The 26,051-nt window shown below is 34.5% G+C and overlaps 1 protein-coding gene across 1 annotated transcript in view; it reads right to left on the bottom strand.

Annotated features, from left to right (window-relative positions):
- Positions 1-267: 267 nt before the first annotated feature.
- Positions 268-26,051, bottom strand: part of LOC139136590 (zinc finger matrin-type protein 3-like) — a 55,934-nt gene continuing 30,150 nt past the window's right edge. The window contains exons 3-4 of the mRNA XM_070704348.1: positions 13,247-13,428; positions 268-12,225 (exon numbers count right to left, since the gene is read on the bottom strand). Coding sequence (XP_070560449.1) covers positions 11,939-12,225; positions 13,247-13,428 — 469 coding nt within the window. The 3' untranslated portion in view covers positions 268-11,938. The remainder of the gene's footprint in view (positions 12,226-13,246; positions 13,429-26,051) is intronic.

Below are 26,051 nucleotides of genomic sequence, written 5' to 3'. Positions count from 1 at the left end.
GTATACAGTCACCGGTAATCTAAAATGCCCATATATGGTCAAAGGGGCATTCCTTGGTATTCAAAATGCCAATGTGAGGGCACTGTTTTTAAAAAGCGGCCACCGGCTTAAAATCTGTGATTGGTTAGATTTCCTCTTTCCATGGTATCTGTGACAAAATTGTAACAGATGACAGTATACCTTTAACCTTTAAATGTAGCTATCCATGACAATGCATAGAAATGCATTCTCAGTTTCTGTCAGGATACCATGGTCAATGAAAGATAATTTCTGTAAATTCTGTCACATGACTGTTATCTTTATTCAGATACTATTTTTCCTACAGAAATTGACCATTGCACTATCAAAATTAAAGTAACTTTCACAAATTTTGTCAATCTTTTTACCCATGGCTGAAGATACATGTAGATTTACTGGACTTGGTGCAAGATTTTGATTTACTCTGATCTGCATGGCATAGTAGTTTTCTTACAGTCTTTGAAGACTGACAGTTTGGTGACTGCAGTGAAACCAATATAGAGACAGCAATCACAGTGATGGAGGGTCTGTGCTATAATGCATATACTAACAACTGAAACACCGCATCAAGATCAAACAATATATCTCTTCATGGTTTAATTTCCATTTTATATCCCTGTCTGACACAAGATCACCTTTCTTTTGGTTTGTTGTTCAGAATAGAACTCTCTTGCAGCGTCTTTCCAAAATCTGTTGATTCATCGCATTAACTACATCGCTGTCTCGCAATTTTGGCACTGCGGTCTTACCAACTGTGCTATCAGATATATCTTTCAATACAAATCATGATACATTTGCCTTAATCTGATCAGAGTCAGTAATAGTATCCATGGAAACTAGTGCATCAGGTTTATCTACCTGTGGTTACCCATAGCTTATGATAAAATCAAGCTGCCTATATTTTCAGTTGGTCATAAAAGATGTCTTATTTTCTATATCATAAGAATACTTAACCAAAGTATACATCTACTAATACAAGAACCAACAGTAAATCTTTTTTATCCAAAAAATATGGAACATGTAATATTTACAATTCTTTATGATCAAGTCTTTTAAGGCAACTGTGATTTTCATAACAAATGTTTTTGTATTTTCAAAACATACAGGTTTTTCAACTTGTTGAAAATTTGTTACAATCTAATCTACGCTAAGGATGAATACTGTATACTACAAATATGTCTCTATGGAATTTATGGAATCTAGTAAAAGGCAGGATTATAAGATTTGTTATTGTACACCGAGATACAGGGTCATAGGTCACATATAAATTTGTTTTCTTTCCAAAATGATCAATTTCTCCATATGTAAGATAACTTATCTTCCTAAAATGTTCACAGGTGCATTATTAATTTGCTATATCAATTTAAGGTCACAGTTTTCTTTCATCTCTTACAGGACAAGTGACCACTAAACTGTAAGAAATTGTCACAGAGATATTTTTACTTGCCAATATGCTACTCTCATCTATTTTGAACAAAATTGAAATATGGAGACATAATTAAAAGTTGTATGCAACTGACTGTGCTAAGATTAGAAGTGTTGGTATCTTACCTATTACTGTTAGTATCAGTATTCTCCTCAGAGAAACTGTTTTCCTTTTAAACTGAGGAAAGCTCCCTCTGCCCCCTCCAAAATGTATGAACTTTGATGCCTGATGCCCAATGCTCTCTCTCTTTTACATACTCTCCCTACTAACCTATCTATGTTACATGCATCTACTTCGTCCATTTGAAAACCACTGAAATGATGAAATCATATTTACTCCCACTGGAATGAGAAAAAACTGCTAGCACGCCTCCATCAAGAAATCACTTGTGAACAGTACATCTCTTTTTCCACACAGCTTATTTTCCAGCCGTTTAGTTTTCCATCAATTTTTCCCAAGACAATATGAAAATACTGCATTGATATAGACTGATTTACATGTAGTCCACCATGAAAAGCATGATGAACACACTGAACTAATCTATGCAATGGTACTCTGTGGTACTCTATGATACAGAGATTAGTAATTGTAATTGTAATTGTAAAAATGTTCTACAACACGTATTCTTTAGTGCATATGAATTATCATTCTCTTTCTACTGTCTTGTCTTTCTGATCGTCTTCCTCAACATCATGTTTTAAAAATCAAATGCATACCAACATTCTCTTGCCAAAATTTCAGAAAACCTAGATTGCTGAGTACATAAATGCAGTTAGCTATGACACTGAGAATACTTTATATAACTACATTAATGATTTCTTTGATGCATACGCTACGTGTGAATTATATGGGCATGTCTTGTTCCCTGCAATGAAACCTGTATTGGAGATACCGGTAGATGGTGACACTCTCAAAACACAACTGTATTAAAATTGCATAATGTCATTTTCTTTCACAGATAATCTTGTACTTGTTTCAATCAAATCATTCTTAATATCCTTGTAAATTCAGACTCATAATAAAATGCAAGGTGTAATATTGTGGCAAAATGACCAAACTGGTTAGCATGCAGTCAATGACTGATCTAAACAATGAAGTCTTCCTATTTCAGACCATAATTGGTAGTGCCAATGTTCAGACATTTATGATTTGTCTTAAGTACAACTGTGTTAAACTTGTGCCTCTCACGCTATGAGGTGTTTTAAGCCAAATGGCAGGCTTCTGTCACAGTGTATCAACTAAAACTGTTTAATAAGCAATATATGTTGAAATGTGAGCTAAACAGAGAAAGAGTGACAATACTATGTTTACTACTTTATCTGGTGTTCATTCTAACTCTGAAAAAAGCAAAATTGGGATTCTCTATGTCAAACATTCTTCACTTTAGAGCGCCCTCACGAGACTGGAGGCAGCAGTCGCTTTTCACGTTTACAGTAGACTCTTTTATCACGCTACAGACTGTGCTAAAATAATACCATTGTCAGCTTTAGCAGAGTGCTTAATCCTTTCCCCTACAAACTGAAATCTCCAGCATATTTCATCATCCTAGACAACAGCTAAGATAGGAGTATGCCCACTAAGTGATACTCAGCCCATTGGACATCTATATCAGCATCAGTAGTAATGCACTTTTGCTGTTTTTGGATATAATGCTCACACTCACCAGGTGACAAAGCACTGCCATTAAAGTTTTACTCAAATGCTGTGTTCACCAAGCTTGTTTCCCTGTGATAAATGACAGTGATTTTTTGCTGTGCCTAAATCCTTTTAAAAGTTACGACACCAAACATATAAATTTGTAAATTGGATATGTGTGTCATTTCACTACCAATACAAGATGATACTGAGTAATAACACCTATCTCTTTGTTTGAAATTTATGAGGCAATTTGTTTTTACAATAAGAATAAAGAAAAACGCTGAAGGCTACTGGCTGTAAGAGAAACAGCTATGTAATTAAATATGCATTGGTTTTACACAAAGGCTATTAGCCAGGGTTTAGATTTGTGAATTGTGGAAAAAGAAAGTAATTCAAAAAACTATTGTTTTGACTGAAATTGAACTAAATAGTGAATTCATAATACAGAAGAAATTTCTCAGTCATTGTTACTTCACATGTGAAACCTTCATGTCATTGGTTTCATTTATACAGTCCTGAACCAACCTCGCTGTTGTTCTTATCAGTATCTTGTTTTTTACCTGCGGACATGCCATAGCTATCGACTACTACCTTGATATTTCTTTGAAATCTACAAAATCTAGGTACTTTAAACACATTTGGAGACAGGACAGTAGACAGTTTGGCTTCATTTCAACCACTACTGCTGATTCTAAATTGACATTTTAGTTCCACTTCACTGGCAACCAGTCTCTACTGTAAGCCTAACAAAGTCCTCAATTTCAAAATAAATGAGTTTGACTCCCTGCACAGAATACAAATATCAAGTGAACTGCAGTACCTCTACTACCTAGCGATAATATTCATCTCACATATTTCCAACTATATGATTGCATTTCTGTCGTGATTCTAAAAAAATGACATAGAAAGAAATTATATCTCATATCAATGGGCATTTATGAATAAATTACAAATCAAGCATTTGACACACAAAAATACTGAGCAGCAGTATAATGCTGTTGAAAGCATACCAGTTCAGAAATATTCAACTTGCAAGAAATAAGGCAAAAATAAGGCATTGTAAATTTTTTATGGTGTTAAACAGTAGCATTAAGTGACCAGATTCATGATCAAAGTTATCAATGTTACAATAGGACATCATGGCTCATTTCTATGTTAACATCAATAATCATGGTGGCAAAATAAATTAATCATTTCAATAAATTGGTTTCAAAGCAAATGGAAATAAACTCATATAAATAAATCAAACGAAAGCTATTTCATAAAATGTTTTGATAACATGGAATGAAAATAGTAGAGTTTAATTTAAGGTAGAACGCACCTCGGGGACAGACATTCGGACTCTCAAACTTTTACAATCTCACTCCTGATATACTACATGTGGGGGTTCATTTTAAAGCTCTCGGTGAAAGAAAACTTTTCACCGGCTTAGTTTTTCGAAATTCTAAAATTTTTATTTTTTCTCCATAGAGTTAACACAGGGATGGCGGCCATTTTGAATTTCTAATATCGGTAAATGGGTAATTTGTTTCTCTAGTACCAACATTTGCACGGTGACCCCCTATTTTTATCCTTGATTTTGAAAGAGAATGATTGAAAGATTCCTTGAGGAACGTTAGAGCAAAAGTTTAAGTCTTTCACTTTCGAGGTGCAAACTACCTTAAAGATGACAATGCTAGGTTACCAAGATATTCTCTATGATTCATCTACTTTATAATTTCTGACTTTGCTAAATTTGAATTTACACACTTTCTATTACTATTGATATTTTTCACCAGGAAATTTGTCTTTTGAAACATGTTTTCATCATAGGTACTTTGAGTCACTTCCAGCGCAACATACAGTGGTGTAGTTGCCAGGCAACAGTTACTAGGTGTATCAGATGCATGGTAACGAACCTGACACTGACGTGTGTTCCTTTTTGACAGCAACTAATGATACGACTTCAACAATGATAAAATATAATGCAATAGCTGAATGGCTTTTTCTGTCTACTCTCAGTGAGTGATGCTAAATAAATTGCTACCTGATACTGATATGTATCACTGATTTTAAATTATAGATTATGTGATTGATATGTGAAACTTTTGGACTGTTATAGCCATGTGCTCATCTGTTTTCATGATAGCAAGCAGAAACTGCACAGACTCTGTGGAAGCAATGATAGGTAAAGATTTGAAAATTATTGTTTGACGACACAGCCAGGCATGCATGCGTAGGTATATGCTTGGCAGTAGTGTAATATCTGTGATGCAACTTGCATCAGTAACACACTGAAATAGATAGTTTGTATCTCATAGTCACTGATACTATTATAACGTAATCACCTTTCACATGATACACTGTGTTCTGATTCTGCACTGAAACTCACCAAAATCTCCATCAGAATTCATTGTTTGCAGTAAATATTATGGTGCTGGTATAATCTGTCCATATATATATATGTTGTGTATGTTTTCAACAAAAATCTCTGAACTTGCACCCAAAAATTTTGTTGGAAGTTTATTGCAAAAAGAATTACAAACACAAGGACTGTATGTAAGCAGCTGAAAGCACTGCGTATTAAGACTCTTTGTTGCCTAATGGCACTTTTTTCATGCTTGTGAATTTCAACAACTGTTGGGCAATAACCCAGCGATTTCCGTCCCTCTTCCTTTTTAATAATTCAAAACAGGATGAACTGCTGTTTGATTTCAACAATTACAAGAATGAGAAAAAAGGTTTTCTACAGCAGCTTTAGGTTGTGTATCATTACTCTGCCACAGTAACGCTTTGTCTCTGTCTTGAAATTCTTCTTTGTGGATAATAATGATAGTCTACATCATTCAAACACTTGCTATGACACTGTATTTGCAAATATGTTCCAAAATTGATAGATGTTGATGAAAACCTAAGAGTTAGTAATGCACTGTGAATTTAAATTTTGCAGAAATATCTGATTCAGATCACGTACAGGTGATCAGAAAATGAAGCATCACCCAAGCTAACATTTAGGCCTATTAGATTGGGTTTCTGCAGAATTCCAGTCTCCAGTTAAGAGATTCAGTACCTGTGATGTGGTATTCAGACGACTGGACAAAACTGCCCTGTAATCACAGTAACTGGAGATGATTGTTCACAGCATTGAAGGAGAAAGAGACCGACAGATCAAAAGAGATGGCTACTCATGCACTCGGCTGAATTCGACTCATTTTACTGCGACAAAAGACAAATATTTGAGGATCTTTCCAACTGAATGGGATCTCTACATCTCAATCTGCTGAGACATGAGTTGCCATGCCTTTGTGACGTATAATCTGAACCAGTAACTACTCTAAATGTACACTTAGTTCCATCTCATATATTCTGTACTTATGTTGGTATTAATGATAAATATGACCCAAATGTCAGCCACAGTTTGCTCTGTAGCCAGTTTGTCTCCACATGAAAAATAATTCATCCACACTTGTGTTATTTCACATTTTATGGATTATTTCTTCCAGTGTGCGTCAAATTTGAATAAATGACTTAATTTGCATAAACAAATGCTGTTGCTTTGCAAGTAGAATACAGACGGTGAATTTTGCGTTGCAAGATGCTAGAATCTGAATAATGGGAAAAACAAACTTCAAACATGATAGATTAATACCCTGTGATCCCCATTACCTTCAAATAGGATAATCCAGAAACTCAATACAATTTAGATTATTTCACTGTACCATGGATTACAGGGTTCAAAAAGACGAAATTGTATAAACATTTTCCCAGAATGCAAATCTGCCCTATTTTGAAAGGCACAGATCTTAATTCCTCACAAAGCACAGATTTGGTTGTAATTTTGTACAATTTCAATGTGACAGTGTGAGTCTCTGATCGGAATCCAGTCTTTGACTCAAAAGCCTACACTTTTAACTCACTGTATCCCTACATTCCAATTTACCAAACAATTTTCACAGACTTGCTCAGTGTAGAAAAACGTCTATTGAAAAAATATGCACAATTACTATCACAGCAATTTCATCTCCACATTAAATAAAATCATGTTTCACAGATGAAAGAAACGCTAGACATCAAAACCTGAATGTTTTTAATCTGGGCACAGTTCACCTTGCGGATTTCATCACATGAATTTTTATCAAAAGAAACAATCTCTACAGTCTGATCTTATAATTGCTTGCACGTATGCTGCAGCTGCACTACACTGCTGAATGAACACACAGATTTTTATTTCACACTCTTTTGGATGGTCAGCGACAGATACAATGTAGATCTACTCTATTCACATAGAATGTACCATGGTAAATGTATCTTTGTAGGCTACAGCTGTTAATCTTTTTCAAATGCATCCATGAGTTTAAGTCTTATCATAGGAATACTAAGATGGTTGGATTTCAGCGTCTCAATAAATGGAAAAACCGGATGCATCCATGAGTTTAAGTCTTATCATAGGAATACTAAGATAGTTGGTGTTCAGCGTCTCAAATAAATGGAAAAGCGGCTTTAAATTTTAAAATGGATGTTTTTGTTTGCAGCCGTTCCTGCATTTCAACAGATTCTTAGAATACTGTGAGCCAAGAAGATGGCTTGATGTTTACACGTCTGTTAAGACTTTATCACTATAAGGAACACCTTTTCATGGAATTCTGAATCGACTCCACATCCCTAGAGAGAATGATTCCTTTATTTGAACTACACAGATAGAGTTGCCTGCGGGAATTTTTGGATTGCCGTAGATGTACATCGATGCAAAACAGAACATCCATGAGTCAACAGAACTGGCCACAGATGAATATGAAGTCAGTTTCCACAAAAGAAAATCAATTCTGTACAAGACATTACCAATCTTGCATGCCTTAATTTGACCTAGAGGAGATATACGCAAGGAGTAAAGTTCAAGATGTTTGATGCTGATAAAATGTATTAGTTTCTGACGATGGAAATTGAATTTTGACACTGACTGAACACAGTCACGTTTCCATGCAGATTCCACTTCTGATGATTATTTCAAGGTAAATGTCACACAGTCAAATACTCTTATGTATTTGTAAGTATCTGAGATGATTTTCAAACACAAATATGTTGCTGAGTTTTCATCTTCAAACATAAACAAGAGCAATGGGCATCCATACACAGATCAAAGAAGGTATGACTGTTGCTGTAAATGATGTTAGAACACTCAATCTGCAATGAGAGTGGTTGAAGTCAGCATATGATGGAAAGATGTCCTTGTGAAAAGCTCCTGACCTTTTAAAGCTGTCAACTTGTCAACCTGTATAGAATTTACTCCTCATGGCGCCTTACAGCAAACCCTGAGAAATTGCAATAAAACACGGCAAACACAGGTCTTTCTGTAAACCGCTTTCCACATTGCACTATGTCAGAACAAAGTGGAGTACTTGTCATCCCTTGTACAATATTTGATCAGATATGTCACTAAATTTGACCGCGGCCAGCCTTGCTTGCTTGATAAACATGGGAAACCAAGGAAATGAGATATCTAGACAATAATTGCATCAAGGTACATCTCTACTCCTACATGTATTTTAACATCTGTCAATACAGTTACCACTAATAGGCAATTTCTCCTTGCCATGAAAATTTCCTTTCTTGCCAAACATGTTGTACTGGTAGGTCTCAAAGCATGTCAATGGCTTGTACCTGTTCAATGTAAACTTGATTTCTGATTCTGAGTAAACTTGTTTTTTATCTGTTTTTAGTACAGCATTAGACTCAATGGAACGATTAGACTTTTCACTACACCTGGGTTTCCAATCTTCTTACATGTTCTATCAATATCAGCCAAGGTGACGCAGGGTGAGTGATTTTTGAATGCTTCCTAATGAACTCATTATAACTTGACATCTGTAAGCTTGATGATCTCACTTGAGACTACAGAATGCAGTTTTCACTCACAGTGGAAAAAATTCACAAAGTTCTGTGATATTTAGTACAATTTTGATAGCATCAAATTCACACAGCTACATTTTGAATTTCACGATGAAATTATTTTGATTGTGAAAACATCTTTCAAAAGTATAATTTTTGTCTTTTTTTCTCCACAAGTACATGTATGCTTGTGAGCAATGAGGCTGTTGTAGAGGGAATAGCAGCGATGTGACAGATTTACAGCTGTGATTTACGAAGGCTAGTAAATCTGAAGTAGGTAACTAGCTTGGTCTGAAACATGTAAATCATGCATACTGTAGGGAGCTTTCCATTTTCCAAGGTACCTGACAATCATTAACCTGTTCAGCTGAGTTCAGCTCAACTAACTATCATTGCTTCCAGGGCATTCATGAATATCCACCACCATCTGTCCATCAATATCCCAACGATGGAACAGCACCGATTATATCCTGTCAGTAATAATCTTTGTTACTATGGAAACCTGGTCGTCAAGGAAATTAGGAGTCATGTGATGTTTTCATAATGGAAAAAGGTAATTGCCTCCTGGTGTGAAGCAGTGACCCAAATGTCTGGTAAAGCCAAGTACGGCAGGAGATGATGCTATGACTGCTGAGCTGGGAAGAAATCAATAAAGTATTACAGCACCTGCAGTGTTGTATCAGCCATTCAGTCACACTACTTCCATCAAGGCTATATGCAAAGATGATATACACAGATCTCAGTAAATTTTGATGAGATTGTGTCTAGCTTACAGTGTATGCCATGTGCTTGCTGTAGACTAACACCTTGCCAAAACCCTTGATTCTGTTGCAGAGCCTTCAGAGAATTGTGTTTATGCTGTTGTCTGTGATGTAAAACGACAAATCTCACCTCCAACTTGGTATTCAGGGAGAAATAAAAAGGCAACATAATTAATCGATTCATCTAGGCTGTTTTCATTTCAGCTTGACTAAGACACCAATCATAGGAAATAAATGGGAATTAATCTCTACTTCAAACACTGTGATGTGAATTCATTGAAGGAATTAGTCAGGGGACTTCCTTTTCTTTGAAGACTGAACAAAAAGCATTTGAAAATTCTAGACCACAATTGTGCAGCATTGAATAGATATTTGTCCATCTGTCACTTAAATAAATTAATTACCTATCAAAATTCTATTTTTCGATCCCTACTTTCCTATTTCACTGCGCTTACAGCAACCCACCTTCACTTTTGATTAAAAGTGAGAATATTAATTTCTATTCATGAACTTTTCAAATTACCCATCAGTTGGAGATTTTCAAGGGAACGTTTCCAAGATATCAAATACTAGCTGGTGAAGAGAATGAACTGTAGGTAATTATTGCTGTCTCCAGTCTCACAGCCATTCAAGTAATCCTCAGTAAATTGCTGCATAAACCAAAACACATCCCTGTACATCAGTGGGTAATTAGCTTTCAAGCCAGGGCTTACACTAGCCAAATCACTATCTTTTGATATTATTCTGGGATAATTTTTACGTCAAACATTAATCAATACTCTACCTAAGGAAACAAAAAAATACGGTGGTTCAAACTCATCAGTGTCATAAAAAATTCCAAACTACCCCTTTGGCTGAGAGAGAGAAAGAGAGAGAGCAGAACATTTGAACAAAAACACAAGGACTGCTAAAGTGTGCTGCCCAGCAGAGTGATGTCCACAAGATATTATCCTTTGGATAATTCATGAAACCTATCATTTTCTAAAGGACTGTGTATGAGTAATCGCTAACAATTTATCTAGCACTTTATATCATCAATAATATCTCAGCCAATAGTAATGCTGCATATTTCTACTGCTTCAGTCTTAAGACATTTCTCAATTTTAGAATATCATCCTTCTCTGTGATCTTACTCTGGATCATATAAACCTACATTCCAATGTTTCATCACAAACAGGAAGAATTCAATCACAGTTGATAGTGATTTTATCTTGCACTGACTACATGAGTGAATTTACGTTCACCAACAATGAGATGTCTATCAGACTTATAGAGCAAAGCAAATGAATTTAACATCTCCATCACAGCAGTCTGAGCATAAATTATTGTTCCAATGTTTGACTTCATTGTAAGATAGAGCATCACCACATCAATCAAAGGTACCGGTATGTATGTAGAGCTCAGACTCTATTGTAAACATCACACTGTCTTGGAAAATAAAAGTACGTCATCATCTTTTCTTCTAGTCTGAGTACAATCAAGCAATATTTAAATAATAGATGGAAACTATAAGTTGTTCTTTCGTTACAATATCCTGTTACCAATGGCTTTGTTCATATCAATAAAAACCAAGTATAGCTACCAGATAGGAAGCTTGTCTGATTTTTACTTTCCTTGATAGAAGTACTTTGCATGGTTCATAGAGTTTTGTTACCTGCAGTAAATGTCCTATGTCTCAATGCATACATGTACCTTTGATTGGCTATTAACCTCCCCTGTTCTCTCGTTAACCAACACATTCCCTTCAATTGCACATTTAAATTACACAATTTTTACTAAACTTTTACTGAACGAATGTGTCTGCTCAACATTACTTTTTAATTTAGTTTGTCACAAATCTGACTCAAAATAAACTCCCCTCCCCCCAAAAAAATATCTTCAATATTGAAATCATGCTTTCTTTTTTAACACCTGCAAAACTGTAATAAAAAAGAGGCTTTGTCCAATGAAAATCTAAAGTAAGTTATATTTACAAGCTTATCATCACATGACTGTCTGGTGTTAATCAGATTCTGACATGGCTAGCTAACCTAAACTCATCATTAGCTACGAAAATATTGATAATTAAGTGTACTACTGATAATTTTCTTTTACGAAATAAAAGTTTCACAGAAATGCTAGTTGAACACTTTCTCCTGTCGTCCTGTTTAAAGATCCAAGCTATTGAAAATGATGGGACTCTTCTATGACTTGTTGGTAAGGGGGATAGAAAAACAGACTGATGCAAAGATCATTGAAGATCTGGTTTTTTATAACCTGACTGTCTACCTCTGTGTTTCTTGCTTTGTATATGCTGTCTGTATTGTACTTCAGAATTCAACATCAAATCACAGCAGGCACAGTAGAATTTTCCACTAGGAGTCATCACCATAGCAAGGTCTTTTGGTCTAGGAGAAGGTTTCTTGGCCATTGGTGGTGACAAGCCTAGCGCTTGCATGCTGGGATACATTCTATGTTGATTAGGATGGCCGTTTTGAGGAAGGAGGCCAATCCTAGCATGTGTTCCATTACCAAGTCCTGAAATGGTACAGAAATGGAAGTTGGTCAAAATACATTACATTCTTCAAAGGAAATTAAAAAACCTCGGAAACTGATGACTAACCAACACTAACATGACATATTAATTCAAAATTTAGTACGGAGGATTGATCTGATTGCAACAACAGGAATAGAGAAATGCACAGCGATTCATAATCATAAGACTTTGTCTGGCAATCTAGATATATCACTCATTCACAAATGCAACAAAAAGTATAGACACTTTCACTGAATTTTTCCTCAAATTTTTATGGTATTAATTCATACAGTGTACAAAATCTTCATCAGTTTATTTCACCCTGGCTACAGTGACTACACTTCCCATTTTGATTGAAGCTGGATGTGCTTGATGCTTGGATTAACTTTTTGCAAAATTAATGCTAACATTTTCAAGTAATGATCAATATTTAAATTAGTTTCCTGGTAAATTTATTCCTACACTGGATCACAGCCTATTCAATGTTTTAACAGCATGGGGAATACCTCACTTAAGAGAAACCCTCCCTGCAACATAATACCTGAATTATTAATTTTTCACATTAAAAAGCTATTATACAGTAAGTGGGACAGTTCAATATTTTAAAAGGAACACCAATCTAGCTCCTCTATTAAAAACTTCTTTCATTTTTCATAAAAATTGAGACTTCACTAATATCAAAGTCATGCATTTTCTAGAAAACTTGTCTCATACCGGTATATCTATAATGGTGTAGTCCAGGACATGTAGCATATCATGACTTAAAAAACGTCACAACTGTACTGGTATGGAGTAATATGATCTTGCCTTTCTACTCAGAGATCTATAATTGTCTCAGGTTGCATCGTGTAAGGTGGGTTGTATATCAGAGGAAATCAATTAGTTTATATTAGATTTTCTGAGTTACTGAAAACTGATACCAACTACTCTCCGGCTTTGTTGACATTAATGTAGCAAAATTACCTCCTGACCAATCAGAATCTGAGTCAAGGATGAAATAGGTTTCTCAGTATCATGTTTTACCTGGGTTAGGGAGTAATGTGTTTGCACCATTCCTTGCAGCCCATCTGCCTTGTAATGTTTTCTGTGCTCTTTGTTCATGTAACACTTTCTGTTGATGTTTGTAACTCTTGACATGGCTTTCAAGTTGTGCCTCTGAATTCAGTGTCAAATTACACACAAAACATATCAGCTTCTTTGTGGCCCTGTAAACAAAACAACACAAAGACAGATAAATATCAAGTGTTAACAATCACATACCATTGACCATTTAAAGATATTGAACACAACTTCGTAATTTTTCTATGGATTATGTGTTATCTTTTTAAAATATGTACGTAAATGTTTTGTTCATTTTCATGAATGCTGATATTTTTATTTATACAATGTTTTCCACGTTTGTGTACCGGTAGTAGTCTTCACTCTCAACTGTTCTATGGTTCACAAAATATTAACCAAGGTTGAATTGAGAGTTCTAGTGTGCTAGTACAAATATACAAGTATTTTTTGACACTCAGATCAATGATAAATTCCATTTGATTTATATACCTTCAATGTCCATCAACTTATTATCAATATAGATGTTAATTTTTGAAATTTCATAATTTACAATTCAGGTAGAATGTGCCTCAGGGACAGATATTCAGACTCTCAAACTTTTATATTATCCTTTAGCCTAACACTTGTGGAGGTTCATTTTGAAGCTTATGGGGTAAATACAATTTTCACCAGCTTAATAGTTTTGTGAACGTTTTCTTTCATCCATTATGGGCCAGGCGAGATACATTTAATATTGCTTAAATTTGGGTAATTCATTTTTTCTACCGGTAGTAACAAAGTTTGCATGGTGACTCTAGATTTTCACACATGATTTTCAAAGAAATGGTTGAAAATTTGCTTGAGGAAAGTTTGAGCAAAAGTGAAGGTCTTTCATTTTTAGGGTGTGAGCTACTTCAATACAGGTAATTGTTCTTAATATAGGTAACTATACAAATTTGAGCCTTAATATACAAGTCGCTAGTTGTTCCAAATTTGAAGCAATATGATTGTTCCAAATTTGAGTTTCTCTTATTTTTGGAGATACAATGGGCACTGAATGAGATTCAAGTAGATAGAAATGAGTAAAAGCCAATACCATCCTACATTGGCACTTCCTTATTGTTGTCAATATGGTTGGTTGACCTCTACACAGAGAAAATGAAATGACAGGGATATGGTACATGTGTCAACAGTCATTGGTGTACCGTATGTTTTAGGCTTTTAACCACTTAAATTTCGTTGAATTTCTATTTCTTTCCCATTGAAAATTGGACCTCCATGGATTGAAACATGACTAGAAGATTGAAATCTGGACCAACACAAGACAAATGAAATTGCAGAGTTGCAGTTTGATGGACAAACACACAACCTACGCTGTACTGCCGATGAGAATATTTCTGCAGTGGCTAAGTGATAAAAATGAGTAACAAGTAACTTTAATGATGTCTGACCTCACATGACATCATCAAAACTGATTACAATTCTTTGAATTATTTAATCACATGGAACATATATTGTATTGCTGTTTGCTAGGAAAGTAAAATCTCAAAAATTTTATGTGAAATTTTTATAAAGGCAATAAAAATTGCAAATGGTTACACAATAAACCATAAATTTGAAATGAAATGCCAAAATTTTACGATGGACAAGCATTTTAGTTCCCTCAACAATTTTGTACATTTGAATGATCTTTCTTCTACTACAGATACAGCATCTGTAACTACAATTTTAGTTTTCATCAATTATCATGAAAAAAATGAATTATTGATTTTAATTAATTATTGGGATATTTGACTCCCATGATATACATAAAATGCTGTAAGCCATCTTTTATCCCACGAGACATATCATGTTTTAAGAATAAGCAGTAAAGTACTGGATTATCAATTTTAAGATATTTGTCAATTTGCAACAATGCCTTCTCAATGCATGGTGTATTGACGTAGTAAAAGTAACTTCTGTGAGAATATAGAGTTTATTATAACCTTCACTGTAATCAATTTACATTTTAACTTTACAGAGACTTCTCCCCTGACTTTATTTATCACAGATACTCTGATGTAATGATCAGACAATCCAAATACATCAACCCAAGCAAAACATCAATTAGTCACAGCCATGGATGTCACTAATTAGACATTGTAAAGTTTAAATTTTACAAGCAATCAATGTGTTATCTGAGAGATAAGTCATTGTGTCCCTGCAGGTCAATTAACAAAATTTGCTATCTTCTCAGTGGTGTCTTTTCTCTCCTATTTTATACCAACCATCAAACTTTAATGACTCTTGTTTTTTCTCCATGACAGAGCAATTCAGCCTTGATTTGACACTTGGGAAATTACTTTAAAGTAATTTTCACTTGCCTTATTCAATAGAAGACAGCTAGAATATTGACAAGTACTCTCAGAAGATCAAAAATTCCACGACTCTTGGGTATAAACGGACATTTCAATCATTGTAAAATATAACTGGGCCATAAGGTCATCCAAAATGAGAGCAGAATATCAATGAGAGTGACTGATATATATGTATCTTCTTTCACTCAAAGTCTACCTTTATTAGATTGAAAAAAAAAATAATCTAGCAAAAATTTTGAGCTAAAAATATGGTTGATCTCTAGCAGTGCAGGAACAGGTAGAGACAAGAGTGATTGATATGCACACACCAGATGCATTTGTATGATGTACACAGATAATCTAAAAACAGACATGGGACAAGGCCAATGTCTTGACTGATTGTTTTCATTTATATATATACGATAAATTGGAAAACCAAATTTAGCTGGCTTTCCTTTGTGCACACACATTTAAACAATGGTAAAGATAAAAGTTATCAAAGATACAGTCGTTTCACTCAGAAACAAATTTTGCTGGTAATACGATAGACAGTGTATATGCCATCACAGATGTGTGTCTGCTGAAATGAAATGACCCCGAGATTGCTTTATTAATATTCATATTTTAATGGCTTGACTTGTGTAGTGTATTTATCATCAGATGGCCTGCAATACATGCATGGCTTGGCTATGCATGACCCATCATAGTGTTCTCATCAATAATGTCCAGAAGTTAAACACAGTATAAAATGCATATTTTATGGAATGTAAGTTTTTTGACAACACACCTCATCAGCTGAGTGCATACACAACTTATGAGGAGAAACTTCATTTCAGCTGACCTACAGAAAATGTCTTTACTTTGGAGAATACTCCATGATTTTGTGTAACACTTAACCATTAAGCTTATCCTTCACTTCTTTTAGATGGTACCGGTATTTGACAACCAAGGAACACTCCTAATTTCTATATATGACTTGGTACCGGTAGGCTTGCTGTAAAGTCTTGCTGTAAAGTATTCACTGATTCAGATTGAATCAGCATACTTTGTGACTTTTTTGTCCAAAAATCAAACACAGTCAAACTATGCTCTTTTCATTCTGATGGTAACATATACACACCTGGTCAGCCGAGCGCAATCTATTCTATGAATATGAAATTACGTGTTCATACAAACTCTTCATTGTGCAAAATCATGCAAAACAGAAAACATGCTTGATTGTAGCAAATGTCGTGGTCTTAGAGTAAAAACATCAACTGGTATATTGACTAAATAAAATGTGTAACTCTTGTACCAGTCTAAGATTTTCATGATATGTTCTGTCAGCCCAGTGTGAATACTACCCATGCAACAGTGATGTATCACCCTAGCTAACATAGCATATTAGTTATGAGCTGTATCTCATTTACTGTGAAGTATCTGAAAATAATGACAAATTTCACTGTGTGCTGAACTCATGCACAGCAAAGTAATTGAGAATATCAAATTAACTTCCAAAAATACATACCATTAATCATTTGGGAATATTAAAAAGAATATGGTTGTTTCCAAATGATAGATGATAAAACAGTAAGAGCAACATCCCGTCGTCTTGGTAACAATAATTTCAGGAGACAAATTCATCACAGTATTTGCTAGAACCTTACAGGACAGAGCTGAAGTCAGTACTGCATTCAGAAAGCTGTTATTTGAGTAAATCTGACTAGACAAATTGCTGGAGGCAATGATGACTTTCTTGCTTCACTGATTACATCTTTCACTGAATTAAGTCTGTTCAATTCAGCTATATCTGATGTGCACTTTCCATTGCATCCTCCTCTTTCCATAATTTGTGTCCATCCAAACTCTCGCTACATACGTACTGTCATCAAGAGCCTGTCAACTTGACCATGAACTTTCTATTCAACTGTTTCACATATATCATTAAGATAATGCCATTTCAGCATTTATTTGTCTGGTTATATTTTCCTGACTGATATATTTTTCATGAAAGGTTATGCTATCCTGGTTGAGCTGATGAATGATATTTTAAATAAGGTTACAGTGGAACACATACTGGTATTATATTCATTTTTTCCGGTATAAACCGCATGAATATTTAACCTGCCAACTACTGTTCCATATTGCAAAATTCATGAAACCCATGGTGCTGGAATAAACGTAATTGGAATAAGTATACATGCTACAAATGTAAGAGTTGTGAAAGAGAATATGAACTTCAATTCTAGTGTTGATTCTTTATCTCAGGTATGCAGTTACCTTTGATAGGAGCTACAAGTATCTTATATCAAGTATCTTGACAGAAATTTTTGATAAAGATTCTTTATCAATAATTTCTGTCAAGAATTTGTCACTGGTACAGATAATGAAACATCTGTCACGTAAAAGAAAACTAGAGAAATTTAGTCAATAGATGCAAAATATTTTTTTTGAAGGCAAGTGGTTTAAGATCTATTAAAGTAAGTAATTGATATAATCTATCAACAGAAGACATTAGATCAAAGAGTGTCTATTTTTTGAGCTGTTCACCACAAAGTCCTTATACAGGTCATCAATCACCATTGACATCTCAGTGGAAATGGACCGAACCATGATGGTGATGTTACACAGAAGATGGTTCCGAAAAATAAGCTGAAAGAAAAAACTTCCTAAATTAATGTTTAAAACTTTAAATAACATCTGACATACACGATGAATCTAAGATTATTATTGACAAGCTTATCTTTACATTGACTTATTATTATTATTTGAAATTTGGTGTAGCCCTGTTTTGGTACTTTGGTAATATTTCTCAGTATTTCAGTATAATGGCCTTTAGCACACTAAGAACAACCTAAGCAATACTTTACCATTTACTTGATGAAAATTTAACATTAATGAAAACAGTCCCATCAAATCAAAAGTTAACATCAGGTTTTCTATTGCTCTGTCAACAAATTTAGTTTAGGTCTTAAACTTTGCAATTTTGACTTCCACATTGATGATTCCTGCCAGCACTCAAGTCAACAAGCAAATGAAACCAAATATTTGACAAAGGTTTCTACCACTAGATTAGCTATGCCTGACATTTACCATTAGATCAAGGCAAATTACAGAGCATAAAGGCATCCATTCTGGGTTTCTATTGCTAGGCAACAGTCATCAGGCAGGATTCAGTTGCCATGAAACATCTCTTGACAACAAATTCACCATGTAGCTGTAAAATGCTCTTAAACTAAAGTAACAAGGCACCAGATGCTTTATGACATGTGATGTGGCATGTAAAATCAATCCACTCCAAATTTTGATGAAAGATTCAATTTCATGTAATATTGAAATTTCTCATTTAAATTTACAATAACCAAGTTTGTAGTCTTGTCCAAAGAGAAACTATTCCCTAGTGTGTACAGAATGGTTTAATTATAATTTTGGTGATGTATGTGATCTTTGACCTATGTTCTGCATCAAAACATTCTGTCATATAGTAGTCATGATATCTCCTGAGCTTCAATCCCAAATAAGCTGAGGTGACTGAAGGGTTACGTAGTCACTGGGTTGAGAGGTACATCAGATGTCATTTTAGAAGTTAAGCAAACAACAATAGCAGCACTTGTACGTAAAATTCATTTATTAATATTGTAAGATGTGTTATGCACAAGTGATTTCCTTTCAACTTTCAATAACCCCTCGCCATTCACTTTAATGTAATTGAAAAGGCGTGAGTCAAAAATATAATTTAGAGTATTTTGCTCTTGAAAGAAAAATTTATGGTGGAACTGATGGGAATAAAAACTTCAGTAGTGCAGAACTATGCCATTAATGGTTGTACTGCTGGAGGATCATGAAATGAAATTGAAGCGGTAAACAGAAAGGAACTGTTATTAAGGGTATTAAAATTAAATACAGAAATAAGATTGGTTCAGTCACTGCAATAATTGCTGATAAAACAACTTGTCATGAGTGAAATCATTAAAATGATGAAGGGAATAATATTACTTCCTACTTTGGAATATAAAAATTCAAAAACTTGGCAATTTTTCAGCATGTTGTTATCTAAAGTTCATATGTTGGTAGTTTTCCTTTTGGTATGTATATTTTGGTTACTGATATTTTAATTGTTTGGTGATTATTTACTGTTTGGTCAGAGACACTGAAGTATTATTAGAAGCTGATTCTATTTGCTGTTGACATTTCAATCTTACAAGCTATGATAACTAAACTTGAGATATTTTATCATTCTTTTTCATCATTTTTTTCTAAAATTCAAAATTAACTATCCTAACTGGTACATGGGTTTACTTATACTGAAAGTATGATGACAACTCATCGAGTCCATCTATATAAAACTTCATGTATGGTTTCACACAGGTCTAAAAGCTTCTCTACATTGTAAAAATCTCTGAAATATCGATTACTTCAAGTTTTTATTTCCAGTTATGTTAAGGTAATATGCACCTCGAAAGTGAAAGACTTAAACTTTTGCTCTAAATTTCCTCAAGGGATCTTTCAATCATTCTCTTTCAAAATCAAGAATAAAAATAGTGGGTCACCGTGCAAATTTTGGTACTAGAGAAACAAATTACCCAAGATTTACCGATATTAGAAATTCAAAATGGCCGCCATCCCTGTGTTAACTCTATGGAGAAAAATAAAAATGTTTGAATTTCGAAAAACTAAGCCGGTGAAAAGTTTTCATTCACCAAAAGCTTTAAAATGAACCCAACATGTGGTATATCAGAAGAGAATTGTAAAAGTTTGAGAGTCCGAATGTCTGTCCCCGAGGTGCGTTCTACCTTAATTGCCATATTTCTCAAACACCTGCAGTAAACATCTGTCATGGAAATCTCATCTTCCTCTATTAAAACCATTTGCTTGCCATCAATGGAATGAGCACTGGTAATATGTAAAAACAAAGTCAAATGTACAAAACGGCATTAATAGTTACAGTAAATAACATAATGAAATATTGTTGATGGGTAATTTCCATCAGACAAGCTTCAAAAATGATTTTCACTTCATATTTTAACATTTTATTGCAATTTTAAAAGATGGTTGTGTAGTACATTGTACTTTCATATTTGTTCCCTTTTCCCGATAGAAAAAATCATGTGTATATAAGCATATTGACATACCAGTTCTGGATTGGATGATGTAAATATCCACACACATGATATTTACCTTTTCTTTGTATTGATTCACTAAGTTACTTCTGAGCTATGGATTGTGAATTGCTTCATTACACTCTGTTTGCACTCAACATCTCTTGGGAGACATAAAATTAAAAAGTTACTAAATGTGGTTGGTAAAGGCAAAAAAACTACATGCCATTACAAGAAAGTCTGACTAACAAAATTCAATGATGAGTTACAATGTATGTGATAAGAAAAGTTTTAGTCAGAATTTTGTTGCTCAATCTTCTTGTACTGGCAGCCAGTGTGTTTCTCCTTTACAAACTGCTTGTTCTGATGTAGCCAGAGGGCTTACTTAAAGTTGAAGTGTGTATGTGTTGAGGAAGAAGACTCTGAGCTAGTTGCTGTAAAAACCTAACAGCTAGGAATCTGCCTCCAAGGCCTGTGCACTTCTCATACATGCCGAATTAGCTATGTTTATGGAAAGCTGTTACCCATTATCTGAACCTCACAAACTTTCAAATTGGCAATGTGAAATGTAAATGTACCTGCTCAACTATGAACCTGTACAATATTGCAGGTATTGTAACTACATACTAGATGGAAATGAAAAAATTATTGAAAATTATAAACACGTAAATCTATTAACTTCTATATAATTTATTTTCCGTGGAACATACTGTAGTAGTAATATGGTTTTTCCAAACATGCTCTGGAAATTTTTTATACGATTACTTGGTTTCAAACTGTAATGTTTACAAATCTTGGAAAGAAACAATTTAAGCATTGAACAGATCAAGATATGTTTTATTGTAATTTGAAAGTTTACATTTGAATAACAACACAACAAGTGGTATGTAAAGAATTACTAGTCATGTAAACTAAATCTCAATCAATATTGTCTATAAGCTTTGATTTCAATACAAATTATGTCAAAATACACAAAATCACATAATAAAATTTAGATTGAAGATGGGGTTAGACATCAAATTCTTGTCTTTCTTATACAACTGATATCAACCACTGTAGATAGACTTTCACAGCAGTGACATGACTATTGCAGGCAAATTATATCAAATTTTCAATGTACATGTAGCTATGGTGACTGAGATGATAGCAATTATATAATCCATCTCCATTGCTATTTGTCTGTTGGCTGCACACCTGTGATAATGTTCTTTTCTCTCTTTTCATTCATTCATTCATTCATTCAAGCACTCTATGAAAATTTTTTACCGTTAATCTTATAACAAATGGTATAACAATTACGATTTTAATACATCATTACACAGTTAGGTATTCTTTCCACAAAGCATTCAATTATGATCCAATGAAAGATTATCAGTTTATAGAATTCGTTGACAGACATTTGTCACTTACAATTATCCATTCAAATCATGATCAGCTAACTTTTTCTTTGATAATATTGCCATTCAAATTCTGCTAAATGAGGAAAAAACACTGTCATGAACAGATTCTTCAAGACAAGGGATTATCTAAAGCACCATCCACATGTTAACATCAGTACTGTCTATTGGAACACTTTGCAATCCTAGAGGGCTAATATATCTGGGTGAAAAACATTGAGAACAATAATGTTGGTTACATAGAGTAACCAAGGCAGTTATTACCATATCTGTAATATCATGGAAAAAAATTATCCTAACCAATGCAGTTTATGTGATTGACTGTATGTGGCATATAAACAAAGTGTCTATGCGTTAGAAACTATTTAAGAATCTTCCACAATTAGCAAACTCCAAAATATTGGTGAATTACACATCTCTACAAATCATACACACAGAAATAATTTCTCTTCAGTTCACTGTTTAATTGATAATAAATTTATGTCGAATGTTGCACTGTGTGTACAGACAATTCATTCTGTATGTCGAGATATCATAGCAATCTGAATCTGATACATTGGTAATCTTCAATGCTTATTCCATATGGTACCCATACAGTACATAATGCAATATACCGGGAATGAACACGCAAGTTGAAATCATGCTGGACTGAAATTTTTTGACAACATACTATGGGCAAAGATATATCATTTAATATGGACTTCATTTTTCCAGCTCTTGGAAGACAAGAGCAAGATTTCAAAGGATTAGATATGATACATTACATTGCACTGCGTGATTGCAATCTTTGCTTTACAGTTAGGCTAAAATGAATCACCCTTCGTATCAGGCTGGCAGAGTTCTGCCAGATGCCCACAGCAATCTATCTTTCACTGCCTGAAAGCACAAACTGTTTGTACGGGCAAAATATTTCCTTATTCAGCACTTTTCAATCCATCACTAACTTCCCACAACTGGCTGGGGTTTCTCCTCGAATGAACTTTGACCTCTACTTCTAGCACTTACCATCATCAATCAGGCAGATCAGAGAGTATTGAAAACGTGATAGGAATTTCCAAGTCACGATTGCTATGTTACTGTGACATGAATTGATGTGAAAAGGTCCACTGAGAGCAATGCTAGTGAATCAATTCAAAGGCTGCTTAGCCTGGAAAAGTAGAGAATTATATGCCATCAAAACAGCTGGGGGTCAAAAGTTGACACCGACTTGCTGTCCATTGGAAACAGTCTGCATGGCTACATCCCATTTGCATAACTTTAAGGTCACACACAGTTCATTATAATCCTAGATTTCTACCCATCTGTGTCATGTATGGTCCTAATCATCGGCTTCAATGACTTTTCTGAACCATCTGGTCAGAGTTCACAGTAATATCATCCATGCTAAATATATTGGGTACTGTCCCTTTCAGTGTTTGTTGCTGACAATTTTTGGGGGGATTGGCAGGACGCTTTTGTATCTTGGTTGCACAAATTGTAATTAAAGAACTGTTTACTTATTAAGCAATAATGAGTTTTTCTGTATAAGTAATAAAACCAATGTACTGGTAATACAGTTCATTGGTAGGCTGTGGTCTGATATGAAAAGAAAAATTTATGACCTCTGAATTTATGGAGGACACTTTTCCCACATAAATTTTACAAGGACTATTTTTGTTCCAAGGTCTCATAAAAAGATGTTCATGTTTGTGTGATATTTGCTTGAAGTCAATTATAGTTTGATGATGCACAATCCTTTGCTGAACATGATATTGTAAAATTTTAAGAGCGAGGGTGATGTGATAAAGTGAGATCATTTGGTACTGTCCAATAGAATGTCTTTCATTTCAGGGTGCAAATTAGCATTGATACAATGGTGCAATGTAGCAGAGTTTTAGTTTATTGAAGGCAAAGAGTTAAGATGGAATGATAGTTAAAAAGTCACAGAATGACAATACTTAAAACATGTTTTTGTCCCTTTGTCATCAGTAATGCCATCAGTTTTAGCATGGTTGTATTTGTGCTGATATGTGGCCAATATGCAAGACATTACAAATTGACAGTGAAATGTAAACCTTTCAGTGACAAGCCAAATGTTGGGTCTTCAACATTGTTTGGGGACTTGTCAGACAGGGTCATTGAAACACTGAATATCAATCGCAAAGAGTTACATCTACCGGTACTGGGATACAGCAGCTAGTTCTATAGTGTGTCTAAAACAGCACATCAAATGTACACAGTGTGAAAAGCAGAGCTGAGACACACTCTGAGGCTGTAAAGTGAATTTATGGAGTGACAGTAACAAGCTGTCTCTAATTTTCACTGATAGAGTACATGTCACAGTACACAGGTATAAACACAGCAGGTGATTGAAATTCAATGTCTAAGCTACACTGCAAAAAGTAATTATCTGCTTCACTGGTCTTAACATGTTTACCTAGATTGTACACACCTTTCTATGCAAGGAACTGCTTAGAATTTTGATGATAAACTGGAACTGCCATTGCAGGAAGACAAGCAGGAAATACAGCCATGAGATGAAGAATGCAAATATATTGGTCCATGGGAAAACTGTAGACCATCTCTCTTTTGTGGCTGCAGTGCATCCCATGAAATTTAGATCATGAAACGGGTTTTATATTCTCCTGGTGATATTTGTATGGTTTTACTGAGTGACTTTCATTTAAGGAGTCCTTGAATGTAAATAGGTATTGTGACCTGACATGAACTCTGGATGATTTTTATTAGGCCAAAGAAAATGCAAGACTGGGAGATTACATGCAATGACTTGATTACACTTACAGGTATGATAAACAGTGGACTTACATATCACAACACTAGACAGAGTATATATTTCAACAAAAATGCTAAGAATGTCCTACAGTGTAACTGATTTTGGCTTGGACTCTTTAAGGTAGAACATGCGTCAGGGACAGATAGTTGGACTCTCAAATTTCTACAATTCTTTTCTGATTTACCACTTGTGGGGGCTAATTTTAAAGCTCTTGAAGAAAGAAAAACTTTCACTGGCTTAGTTTTTCAAAAATCCAAAATTTAATTTTTCCCCCATAGAGTTAACACAGGAATGGCGGCCATTTTGAATTTCAAATGTCACAAAATGTTGGGTAACTTGTTTTGCTAGTTCCAAACATTGCACAGTGACCAGACCCCCGATTTTTTCCTTGATTTTGTAAGAGTATGGTTAAAAGATTCAGTGAAGAAAGTTTGAGCAAAAGTTTAAGTCTTTCACTTTCGAGTCGCATACTACCTTAAAGGCTAACTGGTACATTCAGACTATTCATCACTGATTTAGCAATCTTTTTCACTTCATTTAATTTTAGGATCCTGAAGTTTAGTTCAATTGAATAAATGAATCAAGAATAGTTTATCAAGAGTACATTAATTGTAACAGTGGCTTCAACTCCATCCTTTAAAGATGTGAAAATCCTGCGGGTAGCATAGCGGGAGTTGTTTTCTCTTTAGTTACTGCAACTGTGATAATTAAGATGTTCTCAATGTAATTCACATTTTAACATTTACATTAACCAACTGTGCATACTTAATGGATATGACAACAATGTTGATGACAGACTGTTAACCTTCTGCTACGTGCAAAGTCTGGTGTCTAACTATTGGAGGTTATTCATGGGGTATTACAGTGATATTACTTATATCAAATCATATTCTAGTATGGGCTTATTATCACTTTGCACACTGGAATATATATTAAACCTTTCTAAACTTTCTAAACTCTGTTTGATGCTGGCTTACAAAGTAATTCTGATCAAATCTGAGACTTTTTGAATACTTGACATCCTAACACATATAATTCAGCTGAATACCAGTACTATGAGGTCAAGAATTCATATTCAGTTATAGTTTCCTATATCACAAGTAGCTTTCAAAGGAGTTGTAATCTGATGCTGCTCTTCTGCCCTTGGCCCTGTGGATATCTTTGAATAGAAATCACGTCATAGACATGGGAGAAATATTCATAGAC

Source organism: Ptychodera flava, chromosome 7, assembly GCF_041260155.1.
Source record: "Ptychodera flava strain L36383 chromosome 7, AS_Pfla_20210202, whole genome shotgun sequence".
Classification (NCBI taxonomy): domain Eukaryota; kingdom Metazoa; phylum Hemichordata; class Enteropneusta; family Ptychoderidae; genus Ptychodera; species Ptychodera flava.
Note: the sequence above shows the minus strand (reverse complement) of the source record. Positions and strands in the feature narration are given on the sequence as shown.